General features: G+C 48.9%; 1 protein-coding gene and 1 non-coding gene across 4 annotated transcripts; one reads left to right on the top strand and one right to left on the bottom strand.

Moving 5' to 3' along the window:
* Positions 1-3,520: 3,520 nt before the first annotated feature.
* On the bottom strand, positions 3,521-3,593 carry Trnar-ucu (transfer RNA arginine (anticodon UCU)). Its single transcript has one exon. It is a non-coding gene; the product is annotated as a tRNA-Arg (tRNA).
* A 2,462-nt stretch (positions 3,594-6,055) lies between these two features.
* On the top strand, positions 6,056-16,050 carry LOC143284790 (uncharacterized). 3 transcript variants are annotated; one of them, XM_076591811.1, is made up of 2 exons: positions 6,056-6,136; positions 15,367-16,050. In XM_076591811.1, exon 2 carries the CDS (start codon positions 15,462-15,464, stop codon positions 15,840-15,842), a length of 381 nt encoding a protein of 126 aa, XP_076447926.1. In that variant the 5' UTR covers positions 6,056-6,136; positions 15,367-15,461; the 3' UTR covers positions 15,843-16,050. The 3 variants fall into 3 exon arrangements, with proteins under 3 accessions (XP_076447926.1, XP_076447928.1, XP_076447929.1); XM_076591813.1 differs by having other exon boundaries at positions 6,059-6,179; XM_076591814.1 differs by having other exon boundaries at positions 6,065-6,163.

Raw genomic sequence — 16,050 nt, 5'->3', positions numbered from 1 at the left:
TATAAAGGGGGTTTGTCTGTTGTTTGAGTTACTTGTGGTACAGTTTGCTGGGTCCGGGGGTGCTGGGGGGTGGGGATGGGTGGGGGGTGGGGACCTGGGGGGGGGATCAGATTTGGGACTCGAAGCCTTCCAGGGTGGGGCTGAGGGCAACCTCAGCAAGAAGGCTGTTCCAATCGGATATTGTCCTGGGGAAGAAGGACTTCTGTCTGTATAGAGTCCTGAAGTTGGGAGGATGATATGTTGTTGGATGCGACCGTTGGGTTCCTTTGGGTGCAGCGGGGTTCTGGGAGGGTTTGTGGCACGTGTTGATGATGAGGCTTCCGTTGTGGGATTTATAAAGTTCATCAGCCGCGCCCTTCTCCTTCGCTCTGTGAGGGGGGACCACTGAAGGGTCTCAGTCCAGCATGTCTTGTACACTGAAGGTTTTCCGATGTCGATGGGTGACCCAGTGGGCAGCTCGGCGTTCAGTTGGATCGTTTCCAGTTTCAAGGGCTTGGTGTCCAGTTCTCTATGTAGGGGTCCCACACAGAGCTGGCATATTCAAGGGTTTGGCGGACAAGTGATAGGTAGGCTTCCTACTTGTGTCGGATTCGCTGGGATCCTACTTCAGTTCAGGTTCCTTCTCAGTAGGCCAAGAGTCTTGTTGGCACGGTTGGAGACATTGGAGATGTGTGGGCTCCAGCTGAGGTCAGAAGTGATGGTGACGCCAAGGTACTTAGACTTGCTGACTGTATCGAGGGTGTGGCCCCTGAGAGTGTAGTTTGAAGGTAGATGGTTCCTCTTCCGGTTCACTCATAGTGTCTGGCATTTGTCTGGAAGAAAGCTCATGGGCCACCTCTGCTCCCACTCTGCGAGGAGGTCGAGATCTTTCTGGAGGGTTTGCTGGTCGCTAGTGGAGGAGACAGTTTTGTGGCACACTCTGCTCCCACTCTGCGAGGCGGTCGAGATCCTTCTGGAGGGCTTGCTGGTCGCTAGTGGAGGAGACAGTTTTGTGGCACAGAGTGTCATCAGTAAAGAGACTAGCAGTGGAGGACAGTCCAGTCGGCATGTCGTTGATGTAGAGTAAGAATAGGCTAGGCCCAAGAACAGAGCCTTGGGGGACTCCAGAGTCCACAGGAACAGGACTGGAAGTAGCTCCATCCACCACAATTGACTGCTGTCTATCCGAAAGGAAGTTCTTCATCCAGGTGTGTATTTTTTCTGTGATGCCCATGGAATGGATCTTGTGGAGCAGGAGGAAGTGACAGACCTTGTCACTCAGTCGAACGCCTTGGAAAAATCCATAATTTGAGTGTCTGTCTGTTTTCCAACCTCAAGGTTTACGGATAACTCGTGTACAAGTCCAATGAGCTGGCTTTCACAGGAGCGCTACGTCTGAATCCGGGCTGTGCTTCGGTGATAACACTATTCTCCTCAGCGAAGTTCATGACGGTACGCGTGATAATGTGCTCCATTACTTTGCACAGTATGCTGGTCAGAGAGATAGGACGGTAGTTTTCTGGGCGGAATCGCTCATCTTTCTTGAAGACTGGGGTAACATTGGCAGTTCTCCAGTCCTTTGGTACTATGCCCGTGTTGAGGGAGCTCTGGTAGAGGAGTGTGAAAGCAGGGGCTATTTCTTCAGCAAGCTCTCGCGTAGTCTCGGGCTAATACCATCTGGGCCGGGAGCTTTACTCGGACTCAGGTTCTTGAAGAGCAACCACTTCCACGATTTGGAGTACTCAATAAGTTCAATTGTGGCAGGTCCACTTCCTTTGCGATAGCTGTGCTTGACTATGTGTGTATATATATTGTGTATATTTGTATTTGTATTTGTATTTCTTTTTACCACAACAGACTTCTCTGTGTGAAATTCGGGCTGCTCTCCCCAGGGAGAGCGCGTCGCCACACTACAGCGCCACCCATTTTTGTTTGTTTGTTTGTTTGTTGTTGTTTTTTGTATTTTTCCTGCGTGCAGTTTTATTTGTTTTTCCTATCGAAGTGGATTTTTCTACATAATTTTGCCAGGAACAACCTTTTTGTTGCCGTGGGTTCTTTTACGTGCGCTAAGTGCATGCTGCACACGGGACCTCGGTTTATCGTCTCATCCGAATGACTAGCGTCCAGACCACCACTCAAGGTCTTGTGGAGGGGGAGAAAATATCGGCGGCCGAGCCGTGATTCGAACCAGCGCGCTCAGATTCTCTCGCTTCCTAGGCGGACGCGTTACCTCTAAGCCATCACTCCACTATATGTATGTGTACATAACTACATGCATGTATATGAATGTGCAGTGTGTGTGTGTGTGTGTGTGTGTGTGTGTGTGTGTGTGTGTGTGTGTGTGTGTGTGTGTGTGTGTGTGTGTGTGTGTGTGTGTGCGCCTTTGAGCGCCTGTGCACACACGCCTATGTGTGCGCATGTGTTGAGGGTAGCTGTTAGATACACTGACATGTATGTTAAAATGTATGTATGCAGTGTGTGTGTGTGTGTGTGTGTGTGTGTGTGTGTGTGTGTGTGTAGTAGTAGTAGTAGTAGTAGTAGTAGTAGTAGTAGTCTTCAGTTTAACGTCTTCCACTTTAAGTGATATCAGACGGAAAAAGAAAGGGGGCGGGGGAGGGGGGGAGGGGGGAGGTGTGGAGTGCGGGGCGTGGTGGTGGGAACAGCACTGGGCAGAGGGTCAATGGTGTGTGTGTGTATGTGTGTGTGCGCGTGTGTGCGCATGTGTGTGTGTGGTGGGGAAAGATACAGAGTATTTGAAAAAAATGCAACATTAAAAGGGGAGACATAGGCATAATATAGAAGGAAACGCTAACATCAAACAACTGTAACAACTATAACAAATGTACAATTGGACTATGCAGCAAACCTTCTGCAATAGCGGATAACATCTTGAAATTGTCAAAAATACATTCACAATGTGTGTGTGTGTGTGTGTGTGTGTGTGTGTGTGTGTGTGTGTGTGTGTGTGTGTGTGGTCACATTTTGGTGTGTGTATGTAACATTGATGTAATGTGTCATGTTAACAAAAGTGTTTCTGTAAAGCACCTGGAGCAGATTTCTGGGTAGTATGCTATATATGTATCCATTACTACTACTACTACTACTACTACTACCACTCTAATTATCCTCTCTATTATACTGTTCTTCGAAAGGCCAACACCACCTTGGCGTTTTATTACACTTCAATTATGATTTTAGACACTACTACTACTACTACTCAAATTATCTTCTCTATTATTCATAGACCTCACAAAGGCTTTCGATCTGGTCAGTAGGGATGGCCTCTTCAAGATCCTTCCCAAGATCGGATGTCCACCCAAACTTCTCAGCATCATCAGATCCTTCCACAAAGACACGAAAGGCACCGTCGTCTTTGACGGCTCAACATCAGCTGCCTTCAACAGTATCAGTATCAGTATCAGTAGCTCAAGGAGGCGTCACTGCGTTCGGACAAATCCATATACGCTACACCACATCTGCCAAGCAGATGCCTGACCAGCAGCGTAACCCAACGCGCTTAGTCAGGCCTTGAGAAAAAAAGCATCCCCGGCGGGATTCGAACCCGCGACCTCTGGATTAGAAGTCCAGCGCGCTTTCCACTGCGCTACGGGGATCTTCTTTGCTGTGATGCTGAAACACGCATTTGGTCCTGCAGCTGAAGGTATTTTCCTCCGAACCAGGACAGATGGAAAACTCTTCAACCTCTCCAGACTAAGAGCCAAGACTAAAGTCCAGCTGAGGTGCCTGCGTGACTTCCTCTTTGCAGACGACGCAGCAGTAACCGCCCACTCAACCGAGGACCTACAGCAGTTCATGACTTGCTTCAGCGATGCCTGCCAAGACTTCGGGCTTACCATTAGCTTGAAGAAAACACAGGTCATTGGACAAGATGTTGACTCTCCCCCAGCCATCAGCATCAATGACCATGAACTGGACGTCGTCCACGACTTCGTTTATCTGGGCTCAACTATATCAGACACCCTCTCAGTTGACGCACAGCTCAACAGGCGCATCGGCAAGGCAGCTACCACCATGACCAGACTGACAAAGAAAGCATGGAACAACAGCAAGCTGACTGAGCACACAAAGATCGAGATCTACAGAGCCTGCGTCGTGAGCACCCTCCTGTATGGCAGCGAGTCCTGGACTTTGCGTGCCCGACAAGAGCGAAAGCTCAATGTGACATGCGTAGCCTCCGACGCATTCTGAACATCACCTGGCAGGACAAGGTCCCAAACAACACTGTCCTGGAAAGAGCTGGATGTACCAGCATGTACACGCTGCTGAAACAGAGACGTATGCGCTGGCTCGGCCATGTCGTGCGCATGGACGACGGACGGATCCGTAAAGACCTCCTCTACGGAGAACTTGTGCATGGAAAACGTCCCACAGGCAGACCACAGTTGCGATTCAAGAGGGACCTAAAAGCCTTGAGCATCGACCAGAACAACTGGGAAGCAACAGCCCTCGAACGGTCAGCCTGGAGACAGACTGTGCAGAAATCCATCGACCAGAACAACTGGGAAGCAACAGCCCTCGAACGGTCAGCCTGGAGACAAACCGCTGTGCAGAAAGGTCTTTGCAAGTTCGAAAAGACACTCGCTCAGCAGCACGAGGAAAAGAGAATGAGAAGAAAGGTAGCAGCCCAGGCAGACAGACCAGCGTCAGGCTTCACCTGTGTCCTCTGCCACAGGGAGTCATTCCCGCGTCGGACTGGCCAGCCACACCCGATGCTGTACAAGAATAAACACCTAGAGCGCAACTCCATAGTCTTCCCGGAGATTGAAGGATGTCTACTAGATATTACTACTACTACTACTACTACTACTACTACTACTACTACTACTACTACTACCACGTGACTCTAATTATCCTCTCTATTATACTGTTCTTCGAAAGGCCAACACCACCTTGGCGTTTTATTACACTTCAATTATGATTTTAGACATTACTACTACTACTACTACTACTACTACTACTCTAATTATCCTCTCTATTACACTGTTCTTCGAAAGGCCAACACCACCTTGGAGTTTTATTTCACTTCAATTATGATTTTAGACTCGGAAGCTAGCAATTAGAATGTCATTTCTATCAGGATCAGCAAGCATAATTATTAGCGTCTATATGTTAGCGTTGACTTATCAGGGGAAAACTTTACTGGGGCACAACAATTTTATCGATGCATGCGAGGTATCCACTTAAAAGAGGTTTGCTTACTTACCAGGAGAAAACTTTACAGGGGCAGAACAATTTTGTCAGTCGATGCATGCGAGGTGTCCACTTAATAGAGGTCGGCTTAAGCCTCGACTGAAGGAATATTTACTGAGAAAAACCGGAAGGCTCCACTGAGGCCAGGGCCAAGAAATTGTGTCAACTTACTTGACGAGACCACTTAAGCGAGGTCGACTTAAGCGATGACGACTTATGACGTCATTGTTTTTAAAAAAAATTGAATATGATGATGAGGATGAATGTGCTCACTTCCATTGTTTGTTCAGCTGAAGCAGTAATGTCGATTTGAATGTGAAGGAAAAAATGAACCTTCTCCCTACCGTCCAGATTTCAGGCGTATACTATCATAGCGAAAATGTTAAAAATGACGCCATAAATCTCCATGTTGCTGGGCATGGATTTTGACGGATTTTTCACAGGATCATGTTTGGGTCATGTTCTGGTTATGTGCAAAGTATAAAAACTATCTTTTTCCAACCCAATCTCTAATCACATTGTATTATGAATGAATATGGTGCGACGCCCCAGTCACTCTTCACAGACTTATTAGGGCGAAGAAGAAGAGAAGAGAAGAGAACTGAAGAATAATTTTTGTGCATATAAGCAGGAAACAATTTACGCAATTTTCAGTGATTGCAGTGTGTATAAGCAGATTATATAAAAATACGTGTCTGAAATAAATATCGAATGAAATATTTTGAATGAAACCATTCTGGTACTTTGAATTTTCTCTTTCGCGGACATATTTCGTTTTTTGATGCCATATGTTAGCGACAAAATAAAATTACCAGTTTAACGCTTCGTAACAAATATCGTTTCGTTGCGTTTACAGTGATTCAACATTTACGTGGTAACACTTCGCCATTTTTGAGGACGGGGACAATGCGTTTGTTCGTTGACCATCCAGATTTAGTCTTCATTAGTACGTTTTGCTGATTAGAATTTGATGGTTTGCTGCTTATTACGTACGCATTCATAATTTTGTGTTTTTGTTTTATATGTATCACTGTTGGGATTTAAAGATATATTTAGTGATCTGTCAACGGCTTAAAAAAAGAAAAAAGAAGAAAAAAAAAGAGGGCAGGACCTTCAAGACTGACGTGTGGTAAACATAAAAAAATAATCGTTAAAATATGTTCTGTATTTGTTGTAAAGCTTCGGGTTTAGAAAAAAATAATAATAAGGCATGATGTTAATACAGTAATAGCTGAAACGAACCAAGCGTAAAAACCAAATTGATGATTGTGGCCGTCAACGCAGTGAAAGTGAAAGCGTGTTCACAGCGCAATTGCGCATCTAATGATATTCAGCAAAAAACCCCAAAAAAACAACAACAAAAAACCCCCACCCCCTTTACTGCCATGGAAAAAACAGTAGAATGTGGTGCTTCACGTCATAAAACAATAAGCCTAAAACTGAGAAAATGGTCTGGAGATATACCACTCTTGATAAACTGAATTTTCAGCCTTTAGTTATCTGGAGTGGAGTGATGGCCTGGAGGTAACGCTGAGAGAACCTGAGCAGGCTGGTTCGAATCACGGCCCAGCCGCTGATATTTTCTCCCCCTCCACTAGACCTTGAGTGGTGGTGTGGACGCTAGTCATTTGGATGAGACGATGAACTGAGGTCCCGTGTGCAGCGTGCACTTAGCTCACGTTAAAGAACCCACGGCAACAAAAGAGTTGTTCCTAGCAAAATTCTGTAGAAAAATCCACTTCAATAGGAAAAACAAATAAGAAACTGCACGTAGGAAAAATGACAACAAAAAAAAAGAAAGTTTGGTGTCATATACTGTACCATGTCAAACTGATGCAAACTAGGCCTATTGGTTTGCTCTGCTTGGCCAAATTTCGCGCGGCTAACAGTGAAAAGACGGGCCCGCCCGCTCTCAGCCAATCAAACGTCTCTAAAAACTATAAGCGCTGAATCATTCCTTTGGCCAAGGCTCTCCACGCCATCTTGTCAGGTTTACGCTCTGTCTCGTCTTACGCTTTTTTCGGCTATTCAGCGTATCCTTTTGGCCTTATTTTGTTGCATGCGGCTTGTGTTTATTGTATTCTTACATTCTGTGTACTCGATTCGACTCGGCACCCTCGATTCGTTCGTTTTTTTCTGCCTCTAAGTCGATCCTGTCTTTCCTTTCTCTGTTGGGGGTCGGATTTTCGCTGGGTGCCTAAGCGCGGGTTCCATGCCTCGTGTGCCATACCACGAAGGCAGGGATCATGATGCTGGGATTGAGACTCGGCAAGAGACTCTCCCAGGCCCGGAGCTCATGATTCCTCCCGATACGGACCGCGGCGATGCGTCTTTAGACGCTGATCGTGGAGGCGACTTTCGTACCAGTAAAACGGTCATGAAGGGGACCGGGGGGAAAGAGGTACGAGCGTCGCCTCCCGAGGTGTCCCAGCGCGAGGCGGGGAGAAGGGGGAATGGCAAGTCCTCTCCGGGCTGTGGGGACTCGCAGCTAGGCGCGGACTCCCAAGGGGAGGCCGTGCCCGGCCATTACCCGGGTCCCCACTCGGAGACGGCCCTCACGGGCCCCATTGTTGTTCCCCCTCCTCCCTTCTGTGTCGACCCCCCTCCCCCACCTCCTTTTGGGGGGGAAGAAAAATTTGGTTCCGGGGGGGATCTCTACTTTGCCCACCCCGGGCCAAGCCATCCCAGTCTCCCCACGGGAGGGGATTCGGGGCGCGTGGCAACCTGCTCTGCAGGTCTTTCTGCTATCCGGCCGGTCTCCCCTGCTGGGGGAGGCTCACGCGTGTCAGGCGGTTCCGGGCAGTCAGCCCGCTCGTCTTCGGGCAGGACTGACACCCAAGTCGGACCTGACCTCCCTCCGACTTGGCCAGGTTGTTCCCTTCATGGAGGTCAACGCGCCAGTGACCCTTGGGGTTCGGGTCACAGTATGGCTGGTGCCCATGGGTGGTTACCCCCATTCTACCCGTACTGGGGCGCACCTAGAGTGCACGCTGGGTTGCCGGGAGCACCAAGGGCCAGCCCCTTGTCCGCTCCCCACCGGACCCAACCCAGCACATCTCACAGGGTGACACACACAGCCCCGACAAGTGGGATTGACTTCTTGTCGGTCAGGTTGAGCTCCTCGACCAATACTGCCACTCTGTCCACAAATCGGGCCTCTGTCAACCCACAGGTGACCTCCACGGTCACAACGGCCTCCTTGTCAGGACCGACGGCTGCTGAGGGGCACTACTCGGCCTGGCGGAGCCTGCGGTTCCCACCTGCCCAGCCCTCGGTCCTACAGTGAGATGAGTGGGTGTTTGTCCCCACAGAGCACTCGTGGGTCCCTCTTGCATCCAGGGACGCCCTCTCTGAAAAGGTGTGGCACCCACCATCCCAAGCATGGTTGGACCTACGGTCCACACGCTCCCCACCCGCTTCAGGTGTCAAGGACATAACAGTGGCGGCCATGGTCCCGGCTCGGGATCGTCCCAGCTCATCCCGCTGGGCTGACCACAGCTCACAGGACGCCCCAGTGGGTACATCCACTTGGGATGGCACCCAGCAGGGGATGGACTGCGAACAAGAGTGGGAGCCCCTGTCTTCGGATGAGGACGAACAAGCAGATGAGCACTCTTCGCCCACATCCCAGGGGGGACAGATTGAGCCCGCACCTCCCTAGGGACCAGCCTGAACCAAACTCGGACTTTGCCGAGCTCGAACTGACCCTCCCCAATAGGGTCACATATGCCGAATCAGTCCCTCAGGCTACTTTGTTACCCTTGACCCTCCTTACACCATGTGACTCTAACTCCAGAACCACAAGGCGACTCAGAGTGCCAGAAATGGTGCAGGAATGGCTTAATAAGCCAGCCCGCACTGTCAGGGGTGCTGCTTCCATCCGTCCTCCAGGCAGGGAGTCCCTCTCTGCCCCGGGTGCCTTTTCCCCGGGAAAGTTCCTTAAAGATTCCTCCAAGGGAGGGGTGTGGTCCTGGTACACACAGGACCACCCTGCCTACAGCGGAGCAGAGCCCTCCGCACAGGACAGGATGTTGGTCTCACAGCGCACCACCTTCCCCACTTCAGTTACCCTATCCTTTAAAACGTTAGCAGAGTGGGACAAATTGGCCCACCGCTGCCTCCTCGAGGTTTCCACGGCGTACACCTTCGACGCGTTCCTTCACAGGGCCAGTGAGCTGTGGGAACAGTGTCCGGTTGATCAGGACACGAGGTCTCCTTCCTCTGTCCTGCCTGGCCTCTTCACCGACCAGAGGTTACACGCTTTTGGCAATAGGGTAGCATCTGGTCTCATGGCAGCTGCAGACACAGCTACCAGCCTTCACTTCAATACTGTGCTAGCGCGGCGTGATGCCATTCTCAGCCTCTCTAACATTCCTGTGGAGGAGAGGGCTGCCCTGCGGTCCATCCCAGCACAGCAGCACTCCCTCTTCGGCCAGTTCCCGCCCCATTTTGTCAGCCACAGGGCAGAGACAAACAGGGAGGTGGCCTCATATTTGGCCCACACCTCTCATGGGCTCCAGGGTTCTATGCCATTGAAGAGACCGGCCACCAGGGCCCCTCCATATACCACGCCGCCTAAGTCAAAGCAGTGTGTGCAGAATCAGTGGCAGAGGAATAAACCACCTTATGTCCGTCCAAGCCGACTGGCCATGCCCAAGGCCAGAAGGCAGCACCCCCAATGACTGGGCCCCGATTCAGCATCGCCAGTCGTTCAGCCCCTCCAAGTAGGAAACTTGTCCCGGCATGCACATTAGTGGTGTGCTCTGGGACTCAACGACGGGATTATGTCGGTGCTAGAGTCGGGGTACATGCTGTCTTGGGTGGAGGACCTCCCCCCTCTAAGATCCACTCCTCCTCCTTAGGTGCCCAGCTCTACGGAGCAGGAGAACGTCCTAGAAAAAGAGATATCGCACCCACTCCTCATGGGGCTATATCTCAACTCTCGGACCCGGGCCCCGGTTTTTACGGCTGGTTGTTGGTGATTCCAAAGGTCTCGGGAGGGTGGAGACCAGTTTTGGACTTGTCCCCCCTCAACAAATTCCTCCCCAAAATCAAATTCAAGATGGACACACAGGCACAGATTCGGGAGACCATCCAACAAGGTGATTGGCCTACCTCTATCGATCTGGAAGATGCTTATTTTCATATCCTCATCCATTCGGCATCCCATCGGTACCTGAGGTTCGTGTGGAGGGACAAGGTGTTCCAGTTCCCGGCCCTCCCATTTGGTCTGTCCCTTGCCCCTTTCCTGTCTACCAAGGTGGTGTGGGAATTGGTGTCCATCGTCCGCTCGGAATCCATTTGTCTCTGTGTATACCTGGATGACTGGCTTATCCTGGCCCAGTCGCAGGCCCTGTGCCTGAGTCATACAGCCAGTCTTCTAGACCTTTGCTCCCAACTGGGCTTCCTCATGGACCAGCAGATATGCGATCTGTCCCCACGTCAGTCCTTCGACTTCTTAGGGATGAGATTCGACACGCGGTCTATGATAGTCTCTCTGGCGCCAGATCACTGGGACCGTCTGGCAGGCTTCCTCAGCCACTGGCGCCACTCCTCCCAAGATACAGCGTGGACACTTTCTTCCCTCTTGGGCATGATGGAGTCCACGGCACCTCTCATTCCCCTGGACAGGGTTCTCAAGCGCCCTCTCCGGAGGGCACTGAGGTTATGCCGGTCCCAGAGCACTCAGCCATGGGATACCCAGATATGTCTGGGCGAGTGGTTCCTCGAGGTGACATCAGAGTGGTTAATCACCCCCCCTTCGGACACAGGGGGTGCCCGTAGCCCCACCTACTCTTCAGGTGGCACTCTTCACAGACGCCTCCTCCCTGGGCTGGGGAGCCCACATGGACTCACTCCATGCAGCAGGGACTTGGTCCCCGGAGGAGCGCCTATGCCACATCAATGTTCTGGAACTGGAGGCAGTTTGCAGGGCTCTCCTGCACTTCATGGGGGAGGCCACTGGCAAGACCATCCGCTTGTTCACGGACAAGACGACGGTCACATATTAGGTGAACAAATGGGGGGAAGCGCACTCGGCAGACCTCTCCATGCGGACTGAGGCTCTCCTCCGTTGGTGCCACAGCAAGGGCATTGCACTTTCAGCGAGACACTTAGCAGGAAAAACCAACATCTTGGCAGATGCTCTCAGCAGGTCCAAGAGTGTCATACGCACAGAGTGCACCCTGGACAAGGACAGCCTTCAGTGGGTGTGGGAACAGTGGTTTCGGCCGATGGTGGACCTTGTTCAACAAGAGACTTCACACTTCCGTCTCTTCGGTTGCCGACCCAGAAGCGTGGGCAGTGGATGCTCTCTCTAGACTGGAGCAGTCTGATTGCCTCCGCGTTTCCTCCCTTTCCAATTCTGTCCAAGGTGATACGGAAAGACAGATTGGAACGCCCGCAGCTGATCATTGCGCCGAAATGGCCAGCCCAGACCTGGTTTCCGGACCTTCAGTCCCTGACACATGTTTCCACCCCTGGAACTTGAAATCAAATCTCATCTGCTGAGGCAGCCTCGCTCGGGCACTCTTCATTCCAATCCTCAACTGCTCCACCAGCACGCATGGCTGCTGTGCGGTCGGAACTGTCAGCATCACCATTGAAGTCCTCGACCCCTCGGTCGGCCTCTGTGTCGGCTGCGCTGACCCAGGGGTGTGCCTCCTCTGACCTCCTCTCCATAGTCACCAGAGCAAGGAGGCAGGGAACGGAGACTTTGTATGACTTTCGCTGGAAGAAATGGTTGCGGTGGTGTACAGCTCAGGGCATTACCCCTACGAACCCTATGAGCATGCAGCTGGCCAACTTTCTGGCTCTCTGCTCCTCGGTTCTCATCCTGTCTGCTAGTTCTGTGTGAGGGTACAGGTCTGCCATCTGTACCACAATGCAAACAGCTAGGTGGTCCTGCCTTTGAAGCGGATTTCCTGCTCAGAGAGGTGGCTAGGGGTGCCCCTCTGAAGGAAGCTAGAGACCCCAGAAGAGTGCCCCTCTGGGACTTGTTCCTGGTGCTGGATTTCATTCGAAAACAGCCCTTCCAACCATTGGGGACTATTCCTTTTGACATCCTCACCCTCAAGACCACTTTCCTTCTGTGGCTGGCCACAGGCAGTCGTAGAAGTGAGCTGCATGGTCTTAGTGGAGTGCCACAAGATCTGGCCGTCCACAGAGATGGTTCCGTCACTATTCGTTCCTTCCAGAGTTTCTGGCTAAGAACCAAGACCCTGAGGTTCCTTCCCCCTCTCTGAGGGTCAGACCTTTGTCTGATATTCTTGCCCAAGATGATGAGGATAGGCACCTCTGCCCTGTTCGGTGTCTCAAATATTATTGGGATAGGTCTCGCCATAAAGGCGAGTTCTTCTCAGAGGCGTCTTCTCATCTCCCTCAGTGAGAATTACAAGAAAGACATCGCTGCAGGCACCATTTCCCGCCGGGTTTCCCAAGTCATTCGTAGAGCCTACTCTCATGCACACAGGGATATCAGCTGTCTTCATCCCAGAGCACACGAAGTGCGGGCCATAGCTACTTCGGCTGCTTTCCAGCACTCAGTGCCAATGCAGCATGTCTTGGAGGCAGCCTTCTGGCGGTCTGAGAATCCCTTCATCAACTTCTACCTCAGGAATTTCCGTATGACCAGGGCTGACGGTTCCAAGGGGATTTCCTTTGTCGCAGCTAACACTGCCGTCTCAGTTACAAGGGCTCCCCATACGAACCAGTAGGCGTTGCCCTCCTCCATTTGCTTTAAATTCTGCATCAGTTTGACATGGTACAGTATATGACACCAAAAGGAGGAGTTTGTATTATACTCCATGTTTGGTGTTACATATACTTACCATGTCAAACTCGAATGCCCGCCCGTCCGTCCCCGCGTCTCCGCCGTGGTTCTCATGGGGCATTTTTGTTCATGGCCACGGAATGATTCAGCGCTTATAGTTTTTAGAGACGTTTGATTGGCTGAGAGCGGGCGGGCCCGTCTTTTCACTGTTAGCCGCGCGAAATTTGGCCAAGCAGAGCAAACCAATAGGCCTAGTTTGCATCAGTTTGACATGGTAAGTATATGTAACACCAAACATTGAGTATAATACAAACTCCTCCTTTTAGCGATGCGCTCTCCCTGGGGAGAGCAGCCCAAATTTCACACAGAGAAATCTTGTGATAAAAAGAAATACAAATACAAATACAAAATACAAATTTCCTCTTTTACTGATGATGTCATCAGTGACTATGCACATGTGCGAGGCAGTTAAGGTATTTAAAGCTTTTAATTATTTTTTTTTTTTTTAAAGCATGATAAATTAATCTTGAAGTGATAACGCTGTCTAAATCATGTTATTGTTCTATATCTCAGGCATGTAAGAAATTCTTCAACCCATTCACTTCTGGAACTGTGTTTTATTTTATGCTAAATAAATTGGCAGTATCCACATTTCTTCCTCTGTACTGATTTTGTTTCGTTTCATTTTGAAGACGGAAACGTAAAATAGTTAATAACATTGTAGTATATATGCTCAGCATTTGATTTCATCTCTCTTAATGCTGTAAAGAATGGTAATAAATGAGTGGAGGGGAAGAAATGTATAGTAAATATATTTCAATATTATTAACCGTTTTACATTTTCTGTCTTTGAAATGAAAGAGCACAGTAAGAAAATTAATGAGGATATAAATTGGCAGTATCCACATTTCTTCCCCTGTACTCATTTTGTTTCGTTTCATTTCGAAGACGGAAACATTGTAAAATGAATGGTCCATTGTCCACCTAAGATTACTTTATAAAGAGCTCATTTTGAAAAAAACACACCTCAAAACAGACACTGTTAACTACATGAATTAACTTAGCTGGTGACAGCATGCTCTCCACCTCACTTACACACCAACAACTAACCACATATTACACACTGGGAACAAACTAGTCCGTTAAGGTGGTGGCCACACCCCACCAAAACCAAGAATGTCATATCCTTCCTCTGCAAAAGCAGGAAAAGTGAGATCGACTGTCAGTGTGTGACAGTAATCAACTGCACCAAACGAAGCATTGTAGATGGTGTGAAATCTGAAATGGTTGGAAAAGTGAGATCGACTGTCAGTGTGTGACAGTAATCAACTGCACCAAACGAAGCATTGTAGATGGTGTGAAATCTGAAATGGTTGCCATTGTTAGTGGGTTCCAACAAAGTACTGCCCCCTCTCCATGTATGTTTGTCAGTGCTCTCCAAGTCCAGCTTAGCTCAAGAACTTGATTGTTTGTGGATGATTGCATGGTGCACAAATGCAGCTTTCCTGTTTAGAGATGACAGAGATGGCAAACCAGTTTATGGATTTTCACCAGAAATGTTTTTATTAGAAAAAGACATAAAAAAAACCCCATTGTGGATCATCCAAACTGCCATTGTTAAGTTCAAGATAAGATCAAAAACAGAAATGCTTCCAGGGCATCTGTCTTTTTTCTTAATTTTTAGATCCCCTATGGTCCTTAGCAAAGAGGCTTTAAAAAGAAAGCAATTTGTCAGAGCAAAGGTGTCATTGTGGACCATGGACCCTAGGTCTTTCAATTTTGTTTCATTTTCTGTCAGTGGAAGAGTGTTGAGAAATCCTCAGTGTCATTGCCTGAAAGTTACTTCATCTAGATGAAGAGGAAATAACCTGTCTAGCACAGTAGCAGGGACTGATGCTGGAACATGGAAATCTCTCCGCAAAAATGCACTTATATCCCCAAAACCAATGAATTTGAATTACCATCTTAAGTACTGTCATGTTTTTTGTTCCATATACTGTATCCCAAGGGAGCTTCAGTGAGTGCCAGTGAGATTTAAATTAATCATTCATTTGTGCAGAAGTATACTTCCTACACTTTCTCATTAAATTTAAAACTGGCCCAAAAGGGTGTGTGTGTGTGTGTGTGTGTGTAGGCGGGGGGTATTGCGTAAAGCGAACACTTTAAGAGTGTGTGCCCAAAGACAGCAAGTGCAAATCTTCTGCAGTGATTAACTGACTCAGGTAATGCAATTATGTGTGCACATGCAAGCACAAACATAAAGTTAAAAAGACTAAAACAACAACCAAACCCTGTGCTTGTACGATTTAACATAGATAATGATTAAATGTTCAAGAAGAGAGAAAATCCTTAAACTGTTAAAGACTGTATATCAGTTTATACATGTATGTTTAATTTCATTGCAGGCATCTGAAAATTTTCATGATGTACTACAACGACCAGTTCAACAAAGGTGGTGCATCCATGATTAGTGGAGATCACATGGCTATGCGAAGGGCGGATGACTTTGGTTTCAATAATCAAATGGAAAACTTTGGCCCAGGGAGAGAAGGTGCATTCCCAGGTGGTAATTTTAACAGCAGTTTTGACAACTTCCATGAGAGAGCAGGGATTTTTGGTGAACGGCCCCAGGTTGGAGGTTTCAACCGCCAAGACAGTGGGGGCATGGGTTTTAGTGCTGGTATGGGACAGCCACAGCTCGGTGGACGCATGGATGAAGAATTCTATCATCAGTCAGATCTTCCCCCTGGTCCAGGAGTTCCAGGGGGACCAGGAGGTCCAGGTGGACCAGTTGGACCAGGTGGTCCAGGGGCAATGGGATATGGTTCAACTACCTATGGCTTTGGACCAGATACTGACTTTGACAGACGTGACAGCTTGAGAGAAATGGACAGAGAGAGAGAGAGAGAGCGGTAAGTACAAATCATCACAATTCTGCAATCCACTGTTTGAATAGTAAAGATTAATGTTGATGTGATATTTTATTGAATTGGTGTTGAGGAGAGCAATTCTTCTCTGTCACTTGTCATCAAGTGGGGTGCTGTGTTTACACCATAAGACTAAGAGATACTGTTCATATCATTTTTTTG

Source organism: Babylonia areolata, chromosome 8 (assembly GCF_041734735.1).
Source record: "Babylonia areolata isolate BAREFJ2019XMU chromosome 8, ASM4173473v1, whole genome shotgun sequence".
NCBI classification, from domain to species: Eukaryota; Metazoa; Mollusca; class Gastropoda; order Neogastropoda; family Buccinidae; genus Babylonia; species Babylonia areolata.
The sequence above is the reverse complement of the archived record's forward strand: the minus strand, read 5'-3'. Positions and strand labels throughout refer to the sequence as shown.